The sequence below is a fragment of the Phalaenopsis equestris genome, unplaced genomic scaffold, assembly GCF_001263595.1.
Source record: "Phalaenopsis equestris unplaced genomic scaffold, ASM126359v1 Scaffold000030, whole genome shotgun sequence".
Classification (NCBI taxonomy): domain Eukaryota; kingdom Viridiplantae; phylum Streptophyta; class Magnoliopsida; order Asparagales; family Orchidaceae; genus Phalaenopsis; species Phalaenopsis equestris.
Window position 1 is genome coordinate 1,193,790 of NW_018164472.1, and position 24,111 is coordinate 1,217,900.

Below are 24,111 nucleotides of genomic sequence, written 5' to 3' on the forward strand. Positions count from 1 at the left end.
GTTGTATTTGGTCACAAATGACCTTATAAAGGATTTTCAACAAAAATTGGATGCTAATTTGAGGTTTAAGACATTCAATTGTTGAGATTTGGGGTGTTAGCCAATATTGAGGCTAATTTGGGGGTTTTGGTCAAAGATGATCAAATTGACCAAATTCGACCAAGGTGTAGTGGGACAAAATGAAATTGGAAATATTTGGGAATTTTTGGATTTTTGGGCCATGGAGGGGCATTTTGGTAATTTGGTCATTTTTGTCAGTTTTGGCAAATTTGGATATATTCAAAGTGTTTGGAATGAGTTTTAATCAGTTTTGGGTATTTTAGCCAAATTTGGGAATTTTGGCCAAATTTGGGTTTCAAGGGCAGTTAGGTGATTTGGAGGTGTCTAGGGGCAAAAGGCTAAGTTGGGAATTTCAAGTAGAATTGGATAAATATTCATTCTAAATGAACCATGGATCAATGAAATCCCCATTTTGGGCTCTCATGTATTGATCTTAGCAAGGGTATTGTGGGGTATGGTATACCTTAACTCTAAACCAACACCTAGGGTGAATCCTAAGGCCAAGTAGTCCTATAGGAACTCTCCTTGAGTTCACTCATAATGATCTTACCTACTAAGTGCTAGAAGTTAAGATCAATATGTGGAATTTCAAGTTGAGTAAAGAGAAGAGTTTTGAGTTTCTAATGGTGAGGGTACTTTTTCTAGTTTTCTAAGACTAGTCAATAGGAAAGTCCTATGGCTAGACCTAGGCTACTAAAGAAGTTTCTAGACCTCAACCAAAAATGAGGTCAACAGAGATGGTCACCACTTCAGACGAATTACAACCAGAGCACATTCTCACCGTCGAGGACAGCCCCTGGAGGGGAAGTAACTGAAATCAACAATAATTGAAACCTCCTTTCCTAAGCAAAAACAACCCCCATATATAAGAGGGATTATGACTTGTATAAGGCAATGATTTCTATTAGGAAATAGAATAAAAATGAAGTAATATAATAGACAAGGATTCATAATAGAGGATTTCATGGAAAAGGAAAGAAATAATAGGAGGGAAAAAGAAAAAAAAAAGGGGAGAAGTGCTGTAGCTGCAACAGCAATGCGTCTGCAACACTGTAGTAGCTACAGTGTCGCGATCTGGGGAAACTTCCGCGTCATGCAGTTGATAGTGCGATCAAGGTGCTTTTTAGGCCGCAGTCGAAGGTTTTCAACCTCGAGAAGTTACAACAGCTCCGCTACTTTTAATGTGCAGACATAAGCTTCGATTTATGATGTCGAACTCCCCAAATCTTGAGAGACTGATGCTGGCGTAAATAAGCTGCGAGAGAGGCTTCTGCAATTCATGCGTCTGGACCGAACCGGTTCAAATCTGGGAGAGCTGATCGGCTTTTCCACGAGGGATTGACGTCTTCTTATCACAGATGGATCCAATCCTAATTATATAGGATTTTTATGTGATTCTTGTGTTTTAGGTTTTCAGTTTTTGAACTGCGTTTTGTCAGAGCAGCCGTTGACGTCCATGTTTTCTCCTTCTAGGGCTATATCCAAAGGCGGATGGTGCTCTGACTGTAGCTTGTCCAAGGTGGGGATATCTTTATAAGGGATCTAATTGTGCTCGATTGTAGCTAGTTCTCACAAGGGTATTTAACTTCGCCTTTTCTATCTTCGACATTCCTCGCCTCGCTGCCCTCAGTCATCTTGCAACTCCTATCGTCGGGCCACGACCTCCTCTACCTTTTGCCATCCCTTCCAGCTGCGTCCCACCTTGTTGCCATTCATTCCAATTTCATATCTTCACTGTCTACCCATCCCCCTCGCCGTCGTAGCCCCAAGATAGCTCTCCTTTTGTTATTCCGCAGTCCCACACATTCCACGTCGCTGGCTGTTTGCTTATAATCCAGCTCTTCAACCAGCCCCTGTTAGTTGTCTCTCAGCCAACCATTGCCTCATCACCTTCCTCCTATAACCATTCACCTCCTCGTCAACTTGCTTCTGCAATCCACTCACCAAACCGACCACCACCCTTGAATACATTTAGATGTGTTTGTCTTGTTGTTGTTGCATTACCTTGTCAAGTGTGTGTGGTTGTAAACGCCTATTGCCATTTTCAGTAATATTATGTGTTTCTATTTTTGTTTGCATTAACTTCGATATCATTTGGTATCTGAGCTAGTCTAACCCTAGTCCTAACTTAAGGTTCCTAGCATCCAACACTATCTAACTCTACCATCACCCAAAAATTTTTTTTCCCACTCTCCATCACCCTTCCAGACTCATTCCACCTACCCACGCCAAACCTTAATCATGCCGCCACGGTGGTAATTGCCAGAACATGATCAGGGGTACGTGTTTGGGTAAAATTTTTGTGGCGATAATTGTTGGGGTGTATGTAAAAATTGAAGTTTAAGTGTGAGATGCGTAAAGACATAGGAATTGAGTGGTATGCATGGTTAAATGTTGCCTAGAGCTCTGTTGGCCTTTATCTGCTGTATGATGTTATGCATCATACATTGCTTTTGCACTTGCTTACTGATTTATTTGCAATTTTTCCCTTTAAAATAAATTTGCTTGATGTATCTATTTTCTTGTGGATACACATCTTATGTGCTCTTATGAATCTTTGACTTTGCAGTAGATGCGTGAAACTTTTCTATTGGTCAAGCTAAATTAGGCTTGTTTTATCTTTATTAAGTTGATTTGTGCGTCAGAGACTGCTCTTTGGAGCTAAACCTGAGCGAGCTTTGATGTTTCTTGGCTGAGTGTGTGCATGGACCAGCTCAAATAATGAATTCCACACCATCTACTTGACTGAACGTCAAGTGTTTCTATTACGCCCTTAAAAGGAGGACTGGTCCAGGAGGGACTGGTCAAAGTGTATTCCACCGGCCCGCCAAGCCAACAGGCAGGCTGTTCCTGTACGAACGAAAAGGCGGGGTGGCAACTTGCCTCGGGAGAAGAAAGCAGGGATAGGGTGGGGTCCACGATGGGGTCCACGAGAGGTTTTAATTACATACTCAAGGAGGAGAAATTAAAACAGGTATGGAGGGAAAGTTAAAAAAGGAAAATTTGCAAAGACTGTGGATGGATTCTTTAAGGGGTGGAAACCTAGGGTTTGTGTTCTTTATGCATGTTTTTGTTGACTGCTGATTTCTCTTTTTCTGGTGGTGTTTGTAGCGACGTCTAGGGTTGTGGAAGAACTGATTTACCTCTCGAAAGTAGATCACAATTGTACCTTGCTTTTTTGCATTTGTTTTTGATAATAACAGCTCTCATGTGAGTTTTTCCATCTCTCTCTTGCCATTTCATTGTGGTTTGCTCGCCCAATATCAGTTTCAGGCATACATCACTAGTGAATTCTCTTCTAGTATTTTCATCACCAAAGTAAATGTTTGAATGTTGCCTATAGCAAATTTGGCCTTGTCCGATATATTTTTCTACATCTTATAGTGTATTTTGATAACAAACTATAAGGAACTGAGTAACCCATTGCCAGCCTTCTTATAATAAAGCATGCTTGAAAACTATTTTGCAATATATTATGTGCATGTATTTACCGGTGGTGGCACAATTCTTTGTGCTATTTTGGTTCCTTGACCATAAATTATGTTCATCAAAAGTTTTATAATTTATATTTATTGCATGAGAATTTATTTCTTATATTTATAGAATAAGACCAACACATAGCTCAGAACTAATACAGGAATTATGCATGGGGTTTGAAGCGAGTTGCTTTCGTTTTTGTGTGGACCTTTCCTTTTGCGTCTCATCCTTACATTCTTAAATGCATCTTTGATTAAGGATCATTCTATTATAAAAGTTCACCTGATATCATCTGTAAACATGTATTGCGACAGACAAAATAGAACTTTGCAGTGTTTTGCATTGTTATCATTATTATGAAAAGTACATATTTTTGTGGAGATCTCCGAGATTTTAACTGTTTGATGCCATTCATTGGATAGATTCTCCTGCAAGGGCTTTTATATGGCTTCAAAAGCCCCAAGGAAAGTTCGCTCAACATCACCGCAAGTGTCCGCTGATAATGACTGTAATGAGGAACTGGTGAGAGTAATGCGGATATCCTACCTTTTTCCTTAATCTTTTCCATATACCTGTTCACTATTGAAATTTCGACCTTCAAAATATTTCTAATTATATCAAATAGCTACTTTTAATCCATTATAGTGATCATAGCAAAATATTTTTTATTTCCTTGCTGATGTGCACAATGTTGGCCTGGCTGTTCATCTTTTCATGATTGAACCATTACATCCAAAATGCATCTGTAACCAGAATAGGAGCTAGCTTTCATTTTAGGTTTTAATTTGTTATCCACTTTATGAGGAAGAGCTGGCGTCAAAATATTTACGGAGTCTTAGACTAACATATAATCTAAAACATTTTTGTTCAGCATCCGATAATCTCATAATTGAGGCGCCACTTATTCTCACACAACTATTTTTTTCAATTTGAAAATATTGCAAACAATTAATCTTTTTATGCTGTACTTTTATGATTTTTGTCTACTAATGAAGTTTTTCTCAAATAGTTTCATGTCATACATATTTTTTTCTAACTTGAGGCTTTTGGGGTTGAACTCACGTGCTTAAGCTTTTGTTGTTGAAAACAGCATATTGCTTCATGAATATCCAGTCATACTCCTTAAACGAGAATGATGGCTAACTCCTAGAAAGAATGATCTGTCCAGTCCAAATTGAAACAACAAATTCAAATACTTCTTTCAATAGAAAACAACATGAGTCTTTTTTTGTCAGTATTATTTGTCACGACCCGACCTGAGAGCTTGAAATACTAAGACAAAAACGAACAGTTGGATGGAGGAAACTAGCTGTCTAAATATTTTTGTTTCATAATTAAGTCAAATTCAAAACACGAAGGGGTCATTTTATTTTATAAAATTTTAATTGACAAATAGTTCTTACAGATTTTAATTTTTTTTATTTTTGTAACTGATATAAATTAAAATTGATTGTAATACCAATCAACATGAGCTTCTCGGTGTTTGTACATATTATTTAGGATATATTTATTCAATAACCTATTTTCCTTGAAAATATAGCTAAATGTATGACTTGAGTTACTCAGTAGGTAAAATGTCTCTAAATTATAATATTCTCGCTTTAAAATTATTTTGTATTGTAAAAAAAAAGTAAAAAAAAACCATTTTTTTGTTACTTTTGGTCATTTTAATTTACAATATTTGTTAGTGGGTGATGCGGTGGTTGGGCATGACTCCAGACCGATTTGGTCCAGATTGATGGAGGGTCGGTCGACCCTCTCTAGGGGTTACCGCCTAATTGGAGTGGGGCCGACTTCTAATAGCAGTAGGTTCATTTTAGTGTTTCTTTGATGTTTAGGGTTAATTTTTTATTGATTTGAGTTTGTAGAGCCGCCAACTTCTCTTTTCACTTTTTAGGAATATATCTAAGGGTTTCAAGTGGTGCTCCGGCTTTACTCATTCTTGACGTGGTGTGTATCCTCTTCTACCCTTCCTCTTTCCTGCATTGATTCCTTCACCTCGGCGCTTTCCCCTTGCTGCTACCAACCTGAAAAATAGCAAAACTAAACCAATAATCCCTGTCATTCTATGTCGTCCTGTTGCTTGTTCACCTCGAAACTATACATATTGTTCCAGCTTGCTGCCATTTTTCCCATCGCTTGCTATTAAACAACCTAAGCATCACTTACACCCACCCTAGATTCAACTCTCGTTCTAGTGTTGTTTTGTTGCAATTTTAGATTTCTCTGCTATTTATTGTAATTTTAGACTTTGAATTCCGTAATAATATTTGTTTTCTCTTAGATGTTTGTTAAATTACAACATTATTTGGTATCAGAGTTAGCCCAACCCTAGTTCCATCATAGGGCAACCTAAACCCACTAAATTACAGCCAAACATCGACTTACCCTTAATCCCCCTTGCTGATTTTGAAAAACAACAACCTTAATTTTTTTCCTGCACCCTAAAGCAGCCTCGTACACCCTCTTTCACCTTCCAAACTTATACTCTATCCATGCCATTGAGGAGACTGGTGCTGAATTAATCAGGAACTTACCATGGAGATGCATCGGGAAATCCGCTAGCTTCGGCAAAGACTTACTGAAATTAAGGAAGGGATCCATGGAGAGATCGTGTTGATGGTGATAATGAAATTTGAAGATTTTGCAGGGAAATTTGATTCTCTTTCATAGGGATGATTCCAGTGAAGAGGATAAGCCATGATCTTTGGGATTACCAGAGGAGGTTTTGGACAACATGAAAACATGGGGGTGAAGGTACACTTGTTGTATTTCGAGGGTTGGACGAATCAAGATGACTTCATTGAGTGGTTGCAGATTGTTGAGAGAATTTTTGAGTATCAGAAGGACCGACTGATAAAGGGGTGAAGCTTGCTGCCATAAAACTGAAGAATCGTGCCTTTATATGATGGGAGAATTTGAAGAGAGTAAGACAAATAATGTAGGAATAAGATCACTACTTAGGACAAGATGAAGTATCTTCCCCCACACTACTGCTAGGATATGTTCTTGAGGCTACATCACTTACATCAGTGGGAGTTGTTAGTAAAGGAGTTCACAATGAAGTTTAAGCAGTTTTCACTGAAATGTGAGCTGAGGGAACCAGAGGAGAGTACTATAGTCAGCTATTTGGGAGGCATGAAGGTAGCCATTGATTATTTTCAGTTGTAGCCTTACAGATCATTGAGTGATATTCAGATATTGTCCTTAAAGGTGGTGAAACAAAAGAAGCAGATTTGGACATCGCCATAATTAAAGCAGTCGCCCATAGTTGGAGGAAGTAAGAGTACACCTAAGGAAGATGTGAAAACTGTCCAAAAAGATGATATAGTGGATCAAAGTGAGAAGAATCTCGAGAGAAGCAATGCACTCAACACTGTGCCCGCATTTAAGTGTTTCAGATGACATAGTTTTGAACACATTGCCTCCTGTTGCCGTTCACCTTGAATTTCCTCTTTCACTAAGCAGGGAGCAAAAAAAGAAGTAAGCAATGATATTGAAGATAGAAGATAGTGAGGATGTGTAGGAGTACCACCTACTGGCTGATTAGGGCACGATGCTTGTGATTCGACGGGTCCTTTAGACTGAGGCTAGGAGAGAGTAGTAGTGGCTTCGCCACAAAACCTTTTTGTCCGTTGCGCTGTGAAGGGATGTGTGCAACCTTTTCATCGATGAAGGTAGTTGTGAGAATATGGAGTCTACATAGATGACAGACCACTTGTATCTCACTACTTAAAGAGTGCATTGTTCTACTTTATGCAGAGTTCATAGTTGTGAATAGTGCATTGTTCTACTTTATGCAGAGTTCGAGGTTATAGGTACTTTTGCCATGAGAGAGGTGTTAGTGGGATCAATTTTGGTAATATTAGAGGGTGGTGAGACAGAAGAGCCGATATCAGGCGCAGGGCGACCACCATAGAGAGTTTTAAAATCTTTTGATCGACATTGTACCGCAATGGCTGCCACCATTAGGAGTGATTCAGCTTGTCTTCAACTCAGAGATGAGTGATCAACCTTAGGCAACTTTTGGATAGCTTTGCAGATTATGTTTGGCTCGAAGATCCAGTTTAGTTCAACAATATACGCATAGATGGTTGGACATGTAAAGATGGTTACTTGCAATTCGGGAAACTTTATCAGGTTTTTTGTTAGATAGTGATATTAGGCTGAAGCTCCACCAATGTCGGTAGATTAATGTGGGGGTTAAGCGGGACCCTGGACCGGTTCTATCCATATTGAGGGAGGATCGGTCGACCCTCTCTAGGCATAAAATTGCCGCTCAATTGGAATGGGGTCCACTTCTAATAGTAGTAGGTTTATTTAATCATTTATTTAATGTTTAAGGTTAGTTTTTGATCGATTTGAGTTTGTAGAGCCATCGTCTTCTCGTTTCCCTTTGTAGGGTTGTATCCAATGATTTAAAGTGGTGCTCTGGCTGTAGATGTAGTTTGTATCCTTTTTTTCTCTTTCCCCATCCTCTCTTGCATCGATTTCCTTTACCCTCATTGCTTTTCCCTTACTATTGCCACCTCGAAAAATAACAACACTGTTGTTTTCCTATCAACCCTGTTGTCATCCAGCTCCAGAACCAGCAATTCTTGCCATTCTCCCTATAAACCTGCTGGTCGTCACCTCGCAACGACAAACTTAGTATTCCAACTTATTGTCACTTTGTTGAATCCCATTGCATACTATTAAACAACCCACCTATACACCACTTACACCCTAGTTCTAAACCTAGTTCTAGTATTGTGTTGTTTTATTACAATTTTAGAATTCCTTGCTATTTCTTATAATTTCATACTTTGAATTTTGTAATAATATTTATTTTTCTCTAGGTGTATTAAATTCTGGTATCGGTGGGAGTCACCGTGATATCGAAGTTAACCCGAACCACCATAGTAATGAAAATATTATTGTTGAAAGTCAAAAAGATGATTGCTACCAAGGCATCTGAAAGTAGGGAAATAACAACACAAATACAAAACTAACGCGTAGGTTTTGTTGGTGGTGCTTTGGTTTGAGCATAACTAAAAGTTTTGGAGGGCTGTAAAGTGGAAGGGCAACAAACAGGTGGGGGAACGAGGGTGGTTGGGCTGCAGTTGGAGGGGATGGGTTCGGCTGGCCCGCAAGCAAAAGGGCCGGTGTGGTTATGCTACAAGAGGGAAGAAAAGCGACTGAGTAGGAGAAGGAATAAGGTGATGAAAGGAAGGCTCTTAGGAGAGTTGACTTATAGGGGTCAGGAGCATCCAATAGCGAGGTAGGCTGTTGGAGGTTGAAGTGGTTGGTACTGAAGTCGGCTGACAGTGGGCTTGAGGGTGGAAGGGAGGTGACTGCAGAAAGATATATGGTTGTTTGATGGTTGTTGTAGGGGAGAAGGGGATTACGAAGGGTGGGAAGTCGAGGATAATCAACACATTGGACGATATGCAGCTGGGGCACTACTCACCCTTGGATATAGACCTAGAAGTGAAAATTAGAGACATCGACGACTTTCTATACAGAAAACTCAACATAAACTGAACTCTAATGAAAAAATAACCTATATATAGTAGATAGCTAGTAGGGAGGCCCCCTCCCATTGGGCGACAAACCTAACCCATAACATGTACCATCCGACCCTTCCATCTACCTGACTGAATCGATTCAGCGCTCTCCAGCCGATTCAGCTCCCCAGGTAGCCTTTTGTCAGTATCCCAGGGTTAGGGAGCTTCAACCTCTTTCGTTAAAGCTCTTGACTACACGTTGAAGAAAATAGAGTTGTTGTAATCTCTCGTGGATAATGGTCCTTCAACTACGACTCTAATAGCACTTGGATTTCATTATCGATTGCACTTTCTCCCAAAACACCGGTGGAGCTTTCTCCACTTGCGGGCATACATTCATATTGATCCAAACTTTTGCTGAACTGAACTTGGACACTGTGTCACATATATTCTGCTAAATCCTCCTGAAGTAATCTAAGGTTGACTTAACCTGATCTGAAGTGAGGGCAATCTGAACCTCCCTAAACGGTGGTGGTCATGGTAGTAAGTTATCGACCGTGATGTGCTGAAATGGTTTCTATCATGATTGTCCCATGTATGGAATCAACATCTATCATCCTATATCATCACTGACACTGATCCCATCGACACTTCTCTCTTGGCAAGGGCACCTATGACCTCAGTCTCCGTGCATGGTAGAAGAATGACGGTCTTGCCCTCTTTGGTGAAGGGTACTTCAGTTTGTATGACCTGTCAAACCACTAGTATCTCACCCTCATATGGCGGAAGATGATATACAACATGCTGTACTTCAACTACCTCTTCGTCGCTAACCTCCTTGCACCTGCTCGATAAATAACACAACTCAGCTCATCGGGCAACTAGAGGCGATGTGCCCAAATTCTTGACATTTGAAGCATTTTCTGGTTAGGATCGTAGTAGGCTTGGTATTATTCTTAAGCTTCTTCTCTCAACTCGCTAAGGCTTACTCCTGTCGATGTCTTCGGATGTCTTTAACTGTGATTGGTTTTCTGAATGGTGGTGGTTGTCTACTCTGTTTCTGCTATCTCTCTACCTTCAATGTTAAGGTATGGACATCTGCCTATGACCAATAAGGCTTTAGTTGTACAATATTGCTTATAGATGGCTTCAGGCCTCCCATATATCGAGCTATGATATGTTCCTCTGGCTCGATCAACTCACACTTCATCTGCAATTGGTCAAAATGTGTCATGAACTCCTTTACTGATATTTATTCTTAATGTAAATGAGTCTCAAAAACATATCTTGGTTGTAATAGAGTAATAGGTTTTTTCTCTATATCTTCTTTCTCATCTTCCCCCACATGGTAATTTTGTCGCTGTCCTTTTTGCCCCTGCAAATTTTCTCACAAGGAGGCGCTTTTTGTCAATTTGATGGCCGCAAGCTTCCCCCCTTATCTTTTAACACTTCCTTGTACTCGAATATTCTCTTAATAGATTTTTGCTATTTGATGAAATCATTTGGATCTATATCCCAATCGAACTTCGGTTGGTCCACTTTTATTCAGAAATCTCTATCTCCTCCATATGTAGTGCCATATCATAGTTTTTTTCTTTTTGATAAAATTGCGTTTTGCCTACTTTCTCATAATACTGCAACTAAAAGCTGCATTTTCCCACCAGACCTAGCTACCTGCGGTGGCTGCTAGAAAGCTGCAGTTTGATTTTTTTTTAAAAAAAATTGTAATAGCCACCACAGTTTTTTGAATATCAATTTCTCAACTGCTTTTTCAAACAGATGCAGCTGCCCCAAATATATCCTAAGTGTTAAGCTACTAATCTACCCAAACATTCTCTTCTCAGCAACACCTAAATTAGTTTTATTACACTTAACTTTATTTTATGCTTCTCTTTTAAAGGCCAACATTATGTGCCATAGAGCATTGCAGGTCTCACCATCATCTTATAAAATTTTTCTTTTAAATTCTTAGTACTTTTCTATCACACAATAGACTCCTATCACACAATAGACTAATAGACTCAATGCATTCCTCCACTTTAACCAACCAACTTGAATTCTATTAATAACATCCCCATCTATATCACTGTCACTTGAATAATAAACCCGAGATATCTAAAACGTTCACACCTCTTAATGATTTGATCACCCATAATCACAACTTTGTCACTAGTAGAGTAAAATTACATTCAATGTCTTCAATTTTAGATCTGTTCAAACGAAGGCATTTAGACTCTAATGTATGCTTCCATAATTCAAGTTTTTCTTGAACTTATTCTCTTTTCCTTTTCCCTAAGAAGGATTTTATCAACGAAAAGCATACACTATCCTCCTATAGAGCATCCTTAACTAAAGCAAAAAGATATGGGTTTAAACCGATCTCTGATGTAATTCAAGTGAAGTAGGAAAATACTTGGTCAATTCTTCTTTTGTTTGAACACAAGTAACAACTCTAATATATGTATCTTTAATCACTTTAATATAAAACATATCGATATATTTTTTTTCTAAAGTTTTTTAAATAACTCTTAGAACTTTATCATAAATTTGTCTATATCAATAAAAATCATATGTAGATTCTCCTTATTCTCTTTGTTCTTTTCCATCAAATCTCTCAATAAATATATAGCTTCCATAGTAGACTTGTTTGACATAAATCCAACTTGATTATGAGAAACCTTTATATCACTTCTGAACCTACGTTCAAGTACTCTCTCTCATAGTTTTAATTTATGACACATTAACTTAATTCTTCTGTAATTCGCACTCTCTTCTGCATGCCTTTTATTCTTAAAACAATACTAAAATACTTTCCCTTCACTCCTCAAGCTCTTTTTAGTTTTTAAATTAATATTAAAGAGTTTAATAAGCCACGAAACTCCCAAATATCTTCAATATTTTCACACTTCAATTGAGATATGATCAGATTCTACTGATTTTCCACACTTGATTTTTTTTAAAGCTTCGTCAATTTTCTTTTTGCTAATGTGACAGTAAAAATAAGAGCTTTTATTATTATTAACGATATTAAAATCACTAAGGTTGATTGTATTTTTATAAATTTTATTAAAAAAATTATCAAAATTCCTCATCCCACCTATGTTAATTATCCTCCTCAAATTTTTTTTTTTGATTTTCATATTTGATACATTTTACTTGAATTAAATATTTACTCTTTTTTTCTCTTTGTTTTGATAGTTTATAGATATATTTTTCTATCTGTAGTTCTAATTTATTATAAAGATCTTTAGAGGCATAATTCTTTGCATCACAAATTGTTTTCTTTGACTCTTTGCAGTCTACTTTATATTTTTTTCAGCTCTCTAAGATTTTACATTTGACAAAATTTCTTATATTTTATTTTCTCTTGTACATTATTATTCCACCACTAACTATTTTTATTTGTAAAATTTTTTTCCTTTTGATTCTCTAAGTATATATTTTGTCACTTATTTAATAGTTATTATTAGTTTCTCCCACATAGAATTAGCTTCTTTCTAAACTTCTCAAATTTGAAAATCTTGAAGTTTACTCATAAAAATAATTTTTTGTTATTTAAGTGCCCTCATCTAATTCTATGACAATGTTTTATTTTTTTTAAAGTTTTTCAACTTCTCTTCTTAAAATCCAGAACTAATAATTGATGTTGAGTGCTTAATTTTTACTTGAAATGACCTTATAATCTTTATGTTCTTGATGGTCTATTTTTCTTATAAGAAAATAATCAATTTGTGTTTTGTTAGATTCATTCTTATAAGTAATAGTATGCTCATCTCTTTTCTTAAATAAAGTATTAGCACAAAATTATAAGCTAAAGTAAAATCTAATATGACTCTACATTCTTTATTAATCACTCTGAAATCATAGTCACCATGAATGAAAATTATTCAAGTCATACTTTTTTGACAAAAAATTTATGCTGTCTATCGATTATCTAAGACAACCCTTCATTTTTCACATGTCGGGGCTTGAGACTCGACAATGATAGTGTTTCCAGTAGAAATTAACAAGAACAAGAAAAAATTAAAGAAATTCTAGATTGCCTAAGCTCCAAGAAGCGAAAAGAAAACATGAACAAAAAGATAGGGGGAGAGAGAAAACTTCCATTCATTAATCCATTTATATCCCTTTGTCCCTCATTAGTAGAAATACATATAAAATAAATTTGCTATTAATCCATTCTATTAACTACTCTTTTTAAACCCAATACAAGAATTAATCATCCAAGATCCCCCACACTCCATCATTACTCATCCCTTCAAATGGACCTTAAACTCAAGCTCGAAGAAATTGGATAAGAAAAATCAAGAGAAATTTGATAAGAAAAACCAAGAGATATGGATAATAAATCCCGAAAATTGATGACATGCAAATCTAGCGAGGGCGATTCGATTTGGGTTGGTGATATGGAAAAATATGGTCTGACATGTTGGGTAAGTTGTGATGGTGTTTAAAGTTGCAATGATTGTTGTCACAAAAGATCATGGAGATGTGGGTTGGAGGTGGCAATCTTCGGCGATGGGACCAGTACAAGGTGGTGCGTGAATGATTGGGCATATTAAATTTAATGGAGATGACAACTAAACTTGATAGAGATAAAGAAAGAGAGTCATAGCTAAGTGAGAATCTGTGAATTTATAGGGCATCAACATACTTGGGTTTGACGATTGATGTTTAATAATGAGTTATATAGGGGATATTTGGGAGAAATGGTGGTTGTGAGAAAAATAAAAGGATCTAAAAATGGGATCAGGGAAAGGATGCAGGTGTCGAAAAAAAGCATGTGAACAATGATGCTTCTTGGATGGAAAAGAGATTGGGGGTAGGCATATTCTTGGACAAAAGCTGCATATGTTCTAAGACGACTCTCTCTAGTTTCGTGTGCCACTAGAGCAACACCAACCTTTTCATGGATACATTTGTTTCACATTTTAACTCTAAGTGTCAAGCCATTCTTCCACCCAAGCATTCTTATCTCAGCAACACCTAACTTAGTTTTATGCTTCTTTTTTAAATGCTAATATTATGTGCTATAAAGCATTGCAAGTCTCATCACCATCTTATAACATTTTCCTTTAAGTCTAAGCGGTATTGTTCTATGTCAAAATAGGCCCGATGCATTCGCATTCCTCCACTTCAACCAACCAACTTGATTTCTTCTAATAACATCCTCATATATATCACCATCACTTTGAACAATAGACTCGATATATCGAAAATGTTCACTCTTGTTAATGATTTGATCACCTACTGTTACAACTTAGCAACTAGTCTACTTCTAATAAAATTACATTCAATGTATTCAGTTTTAGATCTACTCAAACGAGGGCCATCAGACTCTAATGTAGATCTCCATAATTCAAGTTGTTTGTAAACTTTTGTTTGGTTTTATCTACTAGAAGGATATGGTTAGCGAAAAACATACACCAATGTACATCCTACTATAAATGTCTAGTAAGAGCATCCATAACTAAAGCAAAAAAGATATGTGCTTAAAATCGATCCCCGATGTAATCCAATTGAACTAGGAAAATACTTGGTTAATCCTCCTGTTCAAACACGATTAGCATCTCTAGTATACATATTCTTAATGGCTCGAATATAAATCATATCAACCCCTTTCTTTTCTAGAACTCTCCAAAGAACTTCACTTGGAATCTTATCATAAGTTTTTTTCTAAATCAATAAAAATCATAAGTCCTCCTTATGATGCGGGAGCTTACCGTCGCGGTATTGTAGTTGCTACAGTACTGCACACCCTTTTTCTTCTTTGATCCATTACTTTTTCTATTTCTTCCTATTTTAATTTCTTCATATTATAACTTCTAGTACTGACTATAAATATATTGTTTGTTGTCTTATGGTTAGCTTTTGGTGAGTTTTATTTCATATTTCTGTAAGGACAATTTCCGACATTTGTTTTCTCCTTTGAGGTTGTATTTAGAGAATTTGGTGGTGCTCCAGTTGCATCTTTCTCCCGATGTGGTAATTATCTTCCTCGTATCCCCTTACGCATCTTCCTACATCGCTCCCTGCAGTTGTACCTCGCTGCAGCCGCTCGAAACATCATCACATTGCTGTTTTCTGTAGTTCCAGCCACCCCCATTGCCTTCTCCTCCCTCGTCCTCATTGCCCTCCTTGTCCTAGCCCTCCATCTTCGCTGTTGTAGCACGCAACGTCTTTCCTTTGCTATTTTCTGCTGTCCAGCAACACCAAACTGCAACCTATTGTTGCTTTTTGGATTGCCACCCCGTGCTGTTCTGCTGTTCCAGCTACCCATAGCTGCTGCCACCCTTCATCCACAGTTTAGAAACCCCTTCCCTACCTTGCCACACCTATCCGAGACCCCTAATAATCACCACCATCACCCAAAATCTGCCGCCCTAACGCAAGTTGTGCCTTGTGCGTTGTGTTTCCCATTCAAGTGTGTTGATCGTAATCGTCTATTTACTTACGGTAATAATATTGATTTTTCCCTATTATGGTTTGGGTTAACTCCAGTGTCTTCTTAATCTGTACTTCTCCATCAAACCTCTCAATAAATGTAAATCATTTATAGCATACTCGCCCGACATAAATCTAAACTGATTATGAGAAATCCTTATATCACGTCTTAACCTTTGTTTAATTACTCTCCCATAATTTTATTATATGACACTTAAACTTAATTTCTCTATAACTTGCATACTTTTGTGTTCCCTTTTATTCTGAAAAGTGGGGAAAAATACTCTTTCTTTATATCTTAGACATCTTTTTAGTTTTTAACTTAATATTAAAATGTTTAGTAAGTCAAGAAACTCCCCAAATTTCTTAAATTTTTTCACACTTCTATTGAGATACCATCAGTCCAACTGATTTTCAATTTTTTTTTTTTTAAAGCCCATCAACATTTTTGTACTAATGTGACGGAAAAAATTAAAAAAAAATTATTATTATTAAAAGTTTATCAAAATAACTCACGCATCTATCTTATATATCTTCATCTAAAAAGAATACTTTTTTATTTTCATCTTTAATACACCCGAATTAAATCTTTACTCATTTTTTTTTCAATTATCCTAAACAAATTTTAATAAAATTTCCATAATTTAAATGTAGGGTTTCTGAAGTTTAAATCAAATTACTTGGGAATATAATTTCTTTCCTAATTTTTTTGCAAAGGAGCCCTTTTACCCCGCTGCTAGTCTTCTTGCCGTTTGAAACGACGCTTGAGCTTTCAGTCAAACTCTCTCCCGCATGAAACAAATCTCACGTGTGCTTCTTCCAAGCTCAAAAGCTTGAAATTGCTCAGTTTTCCTCCTCCCTCACACAGGAAGCGGATGCACGAGGGAGGCTAGGTTTCTTTCCTTTTGGTCTCTCATGCTCGTGTCTGTCTCTAGCGACCTTAGAGATTGTCGTTGAGCCTCCCTTCATTCTGCTCGGGGTTTGTCAATGACCACGTGGAAGGCTCGTTCGAGCCACTCGAGTCTTCAGGTGCTTAGTCATGCATCTCCCGCACAAAGGAACCCTTGGCGTGTGCTGCTCGAGGTCACACGCACTCGGTTCGTGCATAAATGGAGGATCGAGAGCCTACCTATCTCTGGCTTTCTCTTCCTCTGCGTCTCTTCCTCTGCGTGCTCGTGCCTTTGGTTTGATGGAAACAAACGATAGGATACATTTCGATTACAATCGGCGGGCGGCTGAGGGAGTACTAGAATTTTTTTATTAAGTTGATTAAAATTTAAAAGGGAATTATTACAGTATTAAATGCCTAATTGCTTCAAAGAAATTAACTGCACCATGGAAGAGCAATTCCTTCCATTTAGGAAAATTACATGCCTGCTGAATTTCCCTGTAACAGCCATATCCGAACAACGAAGTTTCAACAAACTGTCCAGACATCATGTGTTGCATGTTCTCTAGGAGATTGTCATTTATTTTCACACAAACTTCTACACTAGTAACAATGTAGAACGGGGGATTCGTCATATGCTTTTTGCTCATGATACATTTATTGTTATATGCAATTCCATTAGGTGCATAATCTTAACAACATTTTTCAAAATTTAGTCACCGTTCACCTTGTGCTGCACGCATGTTTATTGGTCATTGCGTTCACACATCTGAATGTAATGAGCCTATAAATTCTTGCAGTAGAAGATTACGTGGGTTGATATGGGACAGCTAAAATCTTTTCAAACTTTTTTAAGCTACGTATAGGGCTCTAAATCTGCGGTTCTCTATAGCTTTACCAGCAACCAATACAAACATTTCGCTAAAAAATCTCCTTATGTTAATGCATATGATTTTCTACATTATGCTTTTCATTTTAACCGTTTTTAGTATTGTAGATGTAAACTTCTCTGAAGCATCATCTTTTAATTTTTTTTTAATCATTTCATAGGAACCAACTTTGGCATAGTGTTTTGGTATTGTTGTGTTGCTAATATTACAATGAACAAACAATACTAAGTTGAGGTATTTGTTTGCTGGTTCGTTACTAAATCAGGACATGGCATTAGATATATGTTCTTCATTGACACATTATCATGCTTTTATTAATTTAAGCCTTCTTTGTTCCAGAATGATATGATTGATGACTTCGGGGTTTCACCCTTATGCAATAAGAGTGCCAAATTGGCTTATAATGATGCTAAAATAACTCATAAATCAAGAGTGGCACTAGCGTCTCCATATTCCCATGAGGATCAAGGCGAAGAAAAATCAATTAAGGGAAAAGGTTTAGATGCATGCTTATTAGTCTCAAATGAGAAGCATTCAATAGGTAACCTTTATTTTGGGATCTTTTTCATTTATTTTATTGTGCTGAGTATTAACGTATTTAATGGGCATTGTATATAGCAAATGGAGAATTAGTCCCAACTTCCATACAATAGCAACAACAACAAGAAACCTTTATCCCACTAAGTGACATGAATCATTTTTCTCCATCGTGTGCTATTGAGTGTCATATTTTCCTTTAATTCTAATAAATTATGATCATTTTTTATAAATATGCCCAAGTCTTTTTAGGTCAACCTCGTCTTTCTTAACATAAGTCAAATCTAAAATATCTACTCTCCTGACCAGGCCATCAGATGGTCTAGGTTTAATGAAAATATCCAAACATCCAGAATTTTTTTAATTATATTGTTTCATAACTTCTAGCAAACCTAACGGGCATAATTTCCTTTTGCTGATAGTCTTATGTTTTAGCTCTGTGAAGTTGCTGAAATTCAGGACTTGAGCTAGTTATATATACATTGTGATTTTAATTCATGGCTGCAATGCTTTCTATCCACGTGTTATGTTAAATTCATATAAATCTTAAAGGCTAAATAAGATTAAGGGTGTAACTCCTTCATTATGATTCCATAATTTGGTAAGGTCTTCAAGTATGTGAGCGGACCTCATGAAGGAAGGCCTCGAGGACCAGATTTATAAATACTCAAAAAATTGAAACTTATAAAATGATAACGAAAATGATGGAATACACAAGTGAATTAGCTTAAATACTAAATTTGTATTTTTATAGAATCATGAGCACACACGATCAACTTCATGCATTTTTTATCTTCATCATTAGCTTTATGTTAAACGTTGATTACATTTTCTTCCTATTACCTCTACCTCTACCGAACATCACTTCATTTCTTAAATTTTCCATTTTTTTTCCCAACAGTAATTTATTTTGTCCTCTAGATAGCCACAAACAATTTGTTTGTATGCTTGTTTTGAAATTAGCAGAAACGATAACAGTAAGGAGCAATAAGACAATTGCAAGAAGATAATAAGACTGTTTGCAAGGCAGCAAGAAGCCAACAAGAACAACAAACAAGTCATCCAACAACAAAACAATAAAACAATTGCAAATTAGCACTAAGACACCAACAATAACTAGCCAATCAAGCAGCAAGCAACAACACAATGCTCGAAAGCGGTTGCAAGGAAAGAATGACTAACAGTGTTAGCTGCAAAGACCAACACAATTTGTTGTGTTTTTAGCTTGTGTTTTCAAAGCATTAAGCACAATCTGAAGCATAATAACTCTTTTATTTTTTGATTTCAATGCTAAAGGGAAAAAATGTAAAGTTCTAAGAGAAGTGAAGTTTTTACTAACTAAAACACTCATGACTTTTATGTCATATATACATATTTTATGCACAAAGTCATATAGTTAATTTAAAACCCACATGTAATAATTTTCAAGAAAAACAATGACACATTCTATAACATTAGTTTTTAGTCTTTTTAAGTTAACAAAGAATCTAAGATATGAAAGATGAAGTTATTAAAGAATAGTTAACAATATACAGTACTGTTGAGGTTGAGAATTGCTAGAGACCAACAGGTGGAGGTAGTTTGAAGTGTGAGTGTGTGAAGATGAGGTACGGAGAAGCATGCAAAGAATACATTGAGAATCAATCCTGAAAAGAAGTTTAAGGGCTAGAAACTTTCAGTATCAGCAACAAGAATCACATAGAAGTGTATGAGAAAACTAGCAAATGAGAGGCTGTGGAGAGGAGAATCACTAAAAAGTGACTAGGTTCAATAGAAGAGAACATAACAGCAATGAGTAAAGACTCAATTACTATAACAAATAAGCTCAAATTTACAAAATTACAATAATTTTTTGGCTAATCTAACATTCATCCTTATGCTGTTGTAATATGAATTTCAATATAACAATCTAACTTTAGAAGCATTGGTCTCCCTCATATGATATTTGATTGATAAATTGTTTGTGCATGTAGACTCCTAGTTGCATTCTTTTTTATCTCAATAGTGTTATATTAAAATCACCATTTTTATCAATTTTGATGAAGACATTAGATCATCGAAGTTTTTACGAACACGATCTCTTTAATCTTTCCATGATATGATGTCTAAGTCATGATTATAAATGATCTAATTGGTCATTACTAGACCTAATCCTTAGAGCATGGATCTCCCATTTATGAGGATTTCACTCTTGTGAAATTAGTACTACATATAGGGGACAACTGATATTTTAGCCTCCCAGCTACGTTATTTTATTATAATTTTCAATTGATTTTTATGAAACTCCTAAGTGATTTTACAATTTTTTTTTATGAGCTCCTTGATTTATAGTGCTTAGTTTGCATTTCATCATTAGGAGTATTCTATAAATATTCAAAGTTATATCATAACTGTAAAAAATGCAGAATCCTCTATTACTGAAGGAGTTTGAAGAGTCAGTTTCTATCTTATTCAAGCAAGATAATGATAAGAAGAAATCAGTGTCTTAGTAGTTTTGGCAAGCTTAACAAAAGGAAACACTAACACATATAAGTCAATACATTAGAGGTTTGGCAATATGTTATGGATGAGCTGTATGTCTTGCTCCTTAGTTAGCCTCTGCAGTTGCATATCACCCTCTGTAACGCCTAGTTTTGTCGACCTGAAGAAGGAAATCGAAGATTTAATTATTCGAGAGAAATCAAACGAGAAACGAAGAGTCGTGGCCAACCGAAAGTGAGGAGAGGAAAAGATGGGATCAAAAGTCAAGGAGACAAGTCCGCCAATAAAAGGACCGGTCAAGGCAAGATTCACTTACCGGTTGATTGAGCGGCACGGGAGACGTCGAGTCGAAGAGGAAGGGGACGAAGTTTTGTCAATTTTGAGTGGTCCTGTGTGAAAAGAAGTGGTGGGAGCGGCAAAGGAACCCGTGCCCGTGGCGGCCGTTTTTATTATTTTTTTTTTAAACTTCGTGATTTGAAAAAGTGATGATTTTGTGATTTTGTGATTTTGAAAATAATTTAAATATAAATATAACCTTTCTGATTTTTAAAAGTAACATTTTAATTTTAAAATAGGTGAGACTAAACGGGTCTCACATTTTAAATAGTTTAGATGATTGAATACAATACTACAAGTAATACACTTATCTCGAAGAATAAATATATCACTTGTAATAAGGATTCAATCACCCAGACTACAGAATTTGTGACATCTTTTTTAGTCTGCGAAATATTTTTATAAAAAGGCCAACAAGTTCCCCTACCTAACATAAAAAAATTAGATAGGATTTATTTTATTTTCCTTATAGAGGCATGCCCCTATAGTTAATTACATCTTAAATGATCGAAATCACTTAAGAAAACTCTCGATTAAGATCAGGTGGTTTTGCTTTCAAGATTTCAAAGTTTAAGTTTTCACGATTGGACATGGGGAAAATCAAATGGGAATGGCTCAAAATAGGAACAATTATTTAAGGAATCCAAAGGAAAGAAAAGTAGGGGATATCACAGATCCAGGAGAAACCCCGGAGATGTCCCAACTATTCTATTGTTCGGTTTTATATCTTTGAAGTGATGTTTATTTGATATTTCAATCTTGCAAATTATTTAAGATTTAGGGCTTATGTTTACACAATATCGAACTGTGCAAATAGCCTAAAAAGATAGGAGGATTTACACCGTACAACACTATAACCTCGGAATCCGAAAGTGTTAGGACTTATAATTGCACAACAGAGTTGTACAAAAAGCCTAAAGAGTGACCCTATGAGTTATTTAAACTAAAGAAGGTGATAGGTGATGTGAATGTGTTTTGCTGCTGCAGATCTACCTTGAAGTTGTTCCTCGTCGTGCTGCTCACGATGTTCGCTCCAAGCTTCTCGCAGTAGCACCTCCTGGTTTATTTTTAGTTTTGAACATGCACCTAACAATTATTTATTCTATACTAAGGCATAGTCCAAAAACTAAGCAATAAAACATGCAGTGTGAAAGAAAAGTAACAATGTACTGTACAGTAAAGAAGAAAGACAATATAACATGCTGAAAGAAGAGTATAACGTGTTATAAAGAGTAGTATAACATGCTGGAAAAATAATATAACAGCTATGAAAATAATATAACATGCTTTGAGATAAAATACTGTAATATAAATTAAACCTGTACACTTGATAGGTTCATTGCTCCTTTAAGTTTACTATTATGCGCTGTATAAAAAGGGAAGTATGACCTGAAAAAGACTTAACAGAAACAGGTTAATCATAGGAAAAATGACAAATAAATAAAATAAAATACAATATCACATATAAAGGGCCAAGAATAGGAAATTTATATGTGATATTAGAATGTTCTCAATTGCCAGGAGGATTTGAGTGTAAGACAAACTCAAATCCCGGACGGAGCATTGATTTCAGTTTTGGTCAAGTTAAGGTAAGAATTTCATTATTTGATTTAATTAAATCAGTCATGAGTCACAATCTAGTGCACCCTCGTGCCTAGTGTCCTACTTATCTCCTAAACTGAGATTAGATGTTTGGATTTCTTAGGGTCATTTGAAAATTAGGATAATAAACTATCTCTTAAGTTGTGCTCCTAAGATCTAGGATGCCTGCACTTTAGTTTAAACTTGAAGTGTCCTAAAGAGTCTAATCTCAATTAAGTGTCTTTCCACTAACCCTCAAACATCTATAGATTCAGCTTAGCTCGCTATCAGACTCCTAAAACCTAGGGGTAAACTCATAGTTTTGGCAAAAGAATTGTGAGTTGTGTTTCAATCTTAGTTAAAAGAATTGGATTTTAAATTGATTCAAAGCTCAAGGAATCTAAGTGTAAGTTCACTAATCTCTCAATCGTTATCTAAATTATCATTTCTTCCGATTCCAATTAGTCGTCCAATTTGCAATTCATTTTTCCTTTTGTAAAAGAAAAGGTGGATTGTTCGTTACTCTATCTCCTCTTTAGATTTTATCATCCCAAAAATTCAAATTTCAATTTTAATTTTCTCTCATTTTCTCTTTCTCTTTCCCTCATATTTCCCTTGAGATTATAAATCATTTCTGAATATAATTAAATCGGAAATTTTTATTTTTTAAAACCAAGTTAAATCAATAAAATTCATGAATGTATCGGTCTAAAACATTTAAATTCGTTAAAAAAAATGATCGGATCAATCCCGAGTAGGATATCCTTTCCAAGTGTCAATTTTGCGCATTTCCAAACCCCTATTGAATTAAATTTATATCAATCTCATACTTTCTTCAAAATGAAATTATATAAACTTTTTTTTATTTCACAAGTCACCAAATTAGCTCCAAACAAACCCAAACAAGCTCACGGGTAAAGCCAAAAAGAGAGATAAAATGCCACCAACCCAGCCCCAAATAAACCAGCTTTAAAGCAATGGTAGAAAATCCCGAACCGAGCCAGTTAATTCAGCTCAAAAAAACGAAGGCAGAAAACTCCAAACCGAGCCAATTAATTCAGCTCAAAAACGAAGGCAAAAAACTCCAAACCGAGCCAATTAATTCAGCTCAAAACGAAGGCAGAAAACTCCAAAAGAATCAAAGTCAAATCTCCATTTAATATTAGGTATATTTTCAGCCAACATTTAATCCAACAAGAAGGTAAATCCGATCTCATTAAATGAACTAAAATAGGGTCTTTTAAACAAAATTTAATGAAGCCATAACCAAGCCCCCTCACAAGGAGGCAAAATTGAGCCCAAAAACATGATTTTCCAACTTTTGAAATGACTTCAGCATGTATTCCAACAATCGAGGCAAAATGACTTCAGCATGTATTCCAACAACCGGGGCAATAAAAGAAGCAAGATAAGCCCCAAATATAATTTCCAACATTAAGAAATATTCCAGCATATGTTCCAACAACGGAGGGCAATAAAAGAAGCAAGATAAGCCCCAAATATAATTTCCAGTATTAAGAAATATTTCAGCATATGTTCCAACAACAGAGGGCAACAAATTAAACTAAGATAAGTCCTGAAATATAATTTCCAGCATTAGGAAGATTCCAACATATGTTCCAACAACGGAGGGCAACAAATTAAGCTAAGATAAGCCATCAAATATAATTTCCAGCATTAGGAAGATTCCAGCATATGCTTCAACAACAGGGGCAGCAAATAGGAACAAAAATAAGCCCAAACATGTTTTTTCAATTTATAAAACGCTTCCAGATTTCATGTCATTCGAAATAATGTAAAATAGAGGAGAGGAGAAGAATACCTCTTTAGTATAGACTTAAAGTAAAGCACTAAAATAAGATTGAAGAAAGCACCACAGAAATTTCTCCTAAAAGCCTCACGCAGAAGCTTTCTCGATTTTTTTTTTTAA

The 24,111-nt window shown here is 36.0% G+C and overlaps 1 protein-coding gene across 11 annotated transcripts in view; it reads left to right on the forward strand.

Annotated features, from left to right (window-relative positions):
- Window positions 1–24,111, forward strand: part of LOC110018664 — a 75,882-nt gene that overhangs the window by 28,962 nt on the left and 22,809 nt on the right. For all 11 annotated transcript variants that reach the window (XM_020716043.1, XM_020716046.1, XM_020716044.1 and 8 more), the window contains exons 10-11: window positions 3,960–4,059; window positions 17,586–17,787. In XM_020716043.1, the coding sequence (XP_020571702.1) occupies window positions 3,960–4,059; window positions 17,586–17,787 (302 nt within the window). The remainder of the gene's footprint in view (window positions 1–3,959; window positions 4,060–17,585; window positions 17,788–24,111) is intronic.